Source organism: Ambystoma mexicanum, chromosome 1p (assembly GCF_040938575.1).
Source record: "Ambystoma mexicanum isolate Mex_15411 chromosome 1p, UKY_AmexF1_1, whole genome shotgun sequence".
In the NCBI taxonomy this organism is placed as follows: domain Eukaryota; kingdom Metazoa; phylum Chordata; class Amphibia; order Caudata; family Ambystomatidae; genus Ambystoma; species Ambystoma mexicanum.
The window spans coordinates 647,591,339-647,597,338 of NC_090921.1; the positions used below are offsets into that span (position 1 = coordinate 647,591,339).

Here is a 6,000-nt window from a genome sequence, read left to right on the forward strand (position 1 = left end):
AAAGAGCACTTCACAAAACACATGCACAAACACATAATGTATAACCAATAATAATTGCTGGGTGCACTCAAACCGCTTCCTTTGTACTCACAGAAGACTTCCAAGATCACATACAACGTAGTGCTACCACCTGAGAGAGGCCATCAAGAGCAACCCTCTCCAGCACAAATTAACACTCAGTGAACACACGCAGTTATCTTGCTTGGACTACTGTAATGGACTTTATCTCGGGATCCTTGAGAGACAATAATCCGAAACTCCAGACTGTACATAGTAGAGACGCACATTCAATTATAATCTAAAACACAGAAATCATGTCAGTTACCGGATAGACACGACAAACTCAAACATCGGTATATAGAGGGCCCCATTACTCCTGTAATACGGGTCAACTGTTTGAGAACAGTCATGTGCGTCTGAGGACTGTTAATGCCGCTATGCAAAGCTACATTTACATTTTCAAACATGTTGGCGGGTGGGCGTCCCTAGTCCCAGTCTCTGTGTCCCATTTTGCTGTCTGGGCGCTAGGTGGGGAGTCCATTTGCCCTGGTTCTTTGACTGGGCCGTGCGTCTCGCCTACAGAGGATGTCAAACACCCTGGATATCAATAATCTCCACCTGTACCTCGCGAGCACCTCATTTATGTGTAGATCCAATGATAGCACAAACCCCAGGGGGTAATATTTTGAAATACATTACCCACAAGGTCCCAAGATAACCCCTTCGAGTTCCTACGATGCCCTACCGTAAGCGCACGAGACAGCCCCTGCGTCGCCCCAACAAGGGCCAACACACCCCTTTAAAATACTTCGCGTGCTGCAACCATATGATCCCATAGCCCCCTCCCATTTGTTTGCGACATGCATTTCCTTAATATCCTACCCCTCTACACATTTCAACAAATATTGAGACCACAGAACACCCTAGCCTTGCGGACCTCGCGATGCTCCTGAAAGTCGGTTGCTACTGTAAATAACGCCCCATCGTCCCTGTTAACGACTGACTAACTCAACCACTACCCTCAGTCTCCCCATAATGGTCGCACAGGAGCCTCTTCTCTGCAGTCAGTTGCTCCCTGTTTCTCGCGGCTCAGCCCCTCGTCCCCTGAAGCGCACCTTTGAACAAGTAGTCGTACTCGTCGTCCCGGGTGCCCATGTCCACCTTGGTCTCTGGACAATGCAGACTAGAGTCTGTCGGATTCTGACCCTGCGGGACAGCGGCGACCAATCACAGACTGCAAGCAGGAAGTGGACACGGGATGTCATGCAAGCAGCCAATGGAGTGAATTGAACACTGATTGGCAGTGGATAGTGCCAATGGGAGTTCAGGCTATTGCTGCCGATTAACGGCCGCTGTCGCTCATCTCTATTATTTTCTGGACTGCTCGGAAGTACAACGGTGCAAACGAAGGCGGACCCGAACTGCCGGAAGCAGAAAAGCGCAAGAGAAGTAGGGTCAATTAATTCTCTAGAGACGAAAATAAGTACTCGAATTGATGTCTGCAAAAACACGAAAAGGAATGGAGGCTCGGGAATATCTGTAAAAAGGAAAAACATGGTCATCGTCCAGTACATAGAAAGTATAAAAGAAGCAGTGTCATTGATACGTCAAAGAAAAAGTAGAGCTAGTGAGAACCGGGTTAGCATAAATAAATGGGAACATTCAATAGAAGCAGCCGGATTTGCAAAGCTTTAAGTGATACGGTTAAATACATATACGCAGATCCAAGACGTTTTCAGTATGAACAGGAATACAAGCATGTTCTGACCATCCTTAATAAAAGGGATACATACAAATAGTGTCATGGAAAGTTAAAAAATATCAATATTTACAGCTGTTTAGACTACCTGAACGAATATGAATTAAATCGGGGTTAGGAACAACAGACTGGTGAAATAGGAGCACAATCAGATAAATGAAATAATTGGCATGGTTGCTTTGGCATATTCGTCCTGTGCTCTTGTGCTCCATCTTTTATCCCTGTGGGGAAGGGAAAAGGCTGTCGGTTGTGCATGGTTCTGGTCAATTACCTGACTTTGCCTGACCTTTATATTGGAACATGTCAGGTAAACAACTCTAGTGTTAGTCGTTGTCTTTCATGCTGTACGAAAGTGTTTGTGTCAGAAAAGGGGTGGGAGTGGTTATATTTTGGAATATCCTATGTGGTAGAATGGGGAAAAGGTGTTGAAAAAAGAGGGATACCGCGTCTCACCTGTCGGTGTCCCACTCCCCAAGGACCCCCCCATCTAGGTGATCCTCCCTCACTGGTCCACCCCCAGAAACTGCATCCAAAAGCGATGGCCGTGTCCTGGCCACCTGGATGACAGATCCCCGGGGACTAGCTAGGGAGACACCTTTAGGTTTCTTACACACCACCTGGGTGCACTGCTTGTATCTTGATTTGTTCAGCATGCACATGCAGCCCTGTAAGGATCATCATTTATCGCGCCCACGAGGTGGTAATGGGGCGCCACAGGCAAACGCCTCTATCTCCAATCAGACGAACATCTGATGCTCACAGCTCTGAGTCCATTTTAGGGGACGAATTCCGTAGCTACTTCTGTGCCCTAACGAAAGCCATAAAATGTATCTCCCAACAGATCGCACCACCAAAGACTGAAGAGACAGCCAGCGCTACATGTGCTACGCCACCCACGTCACCTCCTCTTCAGCTTTTTCTTGGCAACCAGGTCTTTGTAAAGAACTTAGTCCGCCAGTGGAGCGAGCCTAGATCTAATGGCCCCTTTGAGGTTGTTTATGCTACTCTTCTTGTGGTAAATGCTCATGAATTACGGTTTTGGGTGCATTTATTGGATGTTTGTAAGGCACCCCAGGCCACACTCCCCGCTCAAACTCAGTAAAGTTCTAAACACTACACATTAAGTGTCTGCCAGTAATACCTCTTCTCCAGGTAAAAGTTCTATACAGCCACGTGCACCTGCACAGTGACTGCTTTGTCTTCCTGATGTGTTTTTCACCCAAAAACCCAACAAAAATGTATTCTACAACGAGCATACCTCTGTGATAAATAAAAATGCTGCTATGCATTGTTTGCACTGGGGGCTCTCTCTCTCTCTCTCTCTCTCTCTCTCTCTCTCTCTCTCTTTCTCCCTCCCTCTCCCTTGTTTCCCTCTTTATTGTCTCTCTCTCATTTATTTACCTTGCAATAGATGTATATGGGTCCAACAATTCCATGCTAACAGTTCCAATTTCCACAATCAGGGCCTTTGGTGGTTAAGTCTCTTTTTCTACAAAAAAGTCTCTTGCCTCCGTAGACATCATGTATCAAAATAATAAACACAGGTTCCTTTCTGCTTGCACGTTGGGTGATGCCTTTCACCCTTGGATCCCCCTCCTCCGGGCGCAGATCCCAAGAAAGTTCCTTAATGATACCAGGACCTCTGATAGCTATGCTTTCTTACTTTTGAGGGCCTGACAGGTTCAAAGTAAAAGATTTAAGAAAAGGTTCTAGAGTTCTTCTCAGGTTTTATTTGGGTGACAGTTCTTCACCCCTGGGTACTTCTTCTTCCGGGCTCAGACCCCTGTCGAATATTAGCTTTTCTTTGTCTCAATGTTTTCCGGCATGGAATGCATTCAAAAAGCTTTCCCTCTTGTATTTTGCTTTGTTGCATTCACGGGTTGGTGGGTGGTGGCTTCTCACCCTTGGATCTCCCTCTTCCGGTGCAGATAGGACTCGACTATTCACCTCTCTAGATTGGGTTCACTATGGCTTTCAATGGTACTTAGTTGTGACCTTTGCAAATCTTAATGTATTTTTATACACTTCATTGTGGACATCCCTCGGCCGGGTTCACTCCTGTCAACACACTGTATTTTGGGACTTTAGACTTCGACCCCTTTTATTGGCATCCCTCTTTATGGTTTACGCTTCACAATCATCTGTCGGTCAAAGACTTTCGACTGTACAGAGGATTTTACAAGACCGCTGTATGATGACTTTGACCCCCTTCTCGCCTTTCACAAGGCCTTCTGGTTATGGTAGTTTCTATAATCAGTTAATCACCCAGAGTTTCCTCAGTGAGCACCCATGTGGTGCCATACTCCTCTATTGCTGGTTTTCCCCCTTTTTACATCAATACATCAATAGCTCTTTGAGCCTTTAACAGTTCACATTAGCCGTTTGCTACTTCACAATCATCGGTCTGTCAAAGAATTCTGACGGTACAGATGATTTACAAGACCCCTGTATGGCCACTTTGACCTCTCTTCACCTCTTCTCAAGACCTTCTGGTTACGGTAGTCTCTTATCATCGGTTAATCGCCCAGAGTTTGCTGCGTGAGCACCGACGTGGTGCTGTTCGCCTCTGATACGGGATTTCCCCTCCTTTTGTCAATAGTTCCTTTCAAAGTTCAAATCAGCTCTTGCTACTTTTAGTTCAACACAGTTGGGTTTCTTATGGACCCTCCCCTCGACTCACCGGCTGTGATGAACCGCTTGACTTTCTTTCTCTTTGGAGTCAAGGTTGGTACCACAGAGACAAGCGTCTCTCCCCGGCGTGGTTATCAGCAGAGGAGGGTCTCATGTACCATTAACATCGGTTGCAACACACGCTGGCTATTGTTTGCGGTCTTACGATTTCTTCCGCAGAGGTTTCACGGGCCTTGGTCAGAAAGGGCAAGGCCGCTTCTCTCCTTGTCACCCTCTTGGTATGCGCTGTCCTTCTCCTTCTCTTGAACTGCCGTACTGAGTTAGCGCTCTCGTCGTGCGGTCTGCCTTGCTCGTATTGCGCTCTTGTGCTCCACCTTTTATTCCTGTGGGGAAGGGAAAGGGCCGTCAGGTGTGTGCTCTTCTGGTCAATTGCCTGACTTTCGCCTGACCCTGGTGTTGGGACATGTCAGGTAAATGGCTCGAGTGTTAGTCTGTCGTCCTTCGTAATAAGCAAAAGTGTTCATGTCGGAAAAGGGGGGGGTTAAAGTGTTTGTGTATCTTACGCGGTAGGTTGGGGAAAGGTGTCATAGGAAGGGGGATACTGCGTCTCACCCGTCGGTGTCCACTTCCACTTTCCGAGGACACCCCATCCAGGTGACCCTCCCTCACTGGTCCACCCCCAGGTTCTGGACACCTGGATGATTGATAGACCTCTGGGGACTGGTCTGAGAGACACCTTCAGGTTTCTCACAGTTGGTGCGCAGACATGATCTCAGTGAGCTAAATTAAAGTTAATGGAAATTGTTACTTTTTTAAAAATGTATTTATTGTGCAATAGCCAACATTTGACTTTTAACACTTTTACAATTATTCAGCAGAATAATTAAACTAGAATGCTTCAGTCAATTTACAAAATTCACTTCACTAAAATCTTCAAAAAGGAAAAGTCAAAAGAAAAAGAGAAACTTTTCTCACGAACACTAAAATTAATTATAGGGAGCATAGATAATATGAACACAATAAGCAATACAGAGCATAAATGAAGATAGTCAGGGGCTACGGCTTCCAAAAAATCATCTGAACAGAAAAACAATTTCATTATACAAAATCCATTAGAGACATTCAAACACTGGGTCAGACCTTGATGACTCTAGTTACTAAGGACTTCATTCAATCGAAATCAAGACTGAGTCACTGATCAAGTTAATTTCCCTCAGTGCTCTGACAAGTTCCATTGAGAGAGCCGACTCCTGACAAGAGGATACTCTCCCCCAGAATTCAACAGAATCAAGCCAGGATACCTGATGAACAAACCTACTGAATCTTCTGGCCCTCATACTCCACGTGCCCGGGCAATTAGATAGTAAATGTTTAGAAGATTGCAAAACCTTAGTGCGACACTTGTCACAGTATGGATCTGCTTTTCCTTCTCTATCTCTAGAGGCCAAAATCTCTAGAGTAGGAAGTAGATTTAAACGAAATCTGAGAAGAGATAATCCAAAATTCAGTTCAGGTGTCTTTTTCAGATAAGCAGGGAACAGAGAAAGAGGCTTATCAACCACAGTAAAAGAGGCAGATCTTTTCATCCTCCTCATACTGTCAGTCATATC

At 45.5% G+C, this 6,000-nt stretch overlaps 1 protein-coding gene across 2 annotated transcripts in view; it reads right to left on the bottom strand.

Annotated features, from left to right (window-relative positions):
• The window catches only part of RAB11B (RAB11B, member RAS oncogene family), a 246,995-nt gene extending 245,731 nt beyond the window's left edge, over nt 1-1,264 (bottom strand). For both annotated transcript variants that reach the window (XM_069649696.1, XM_069649695.1), the window contains exon 1: nt 1,116-1,264. In XM_069649696.1, coding sequence (XP_069505797.1) covers nt 1,116-1,155 — 40 coding nt within the window. In that variant the 5' untranslated portion in view covers nt 1,156-1,264. The remainder of the gene's footprint in view (nt 1-1,115) is intronic.
• Between the last annotated feature and the right edge of the window lie 4,736 nt (nt 1,265-6,000).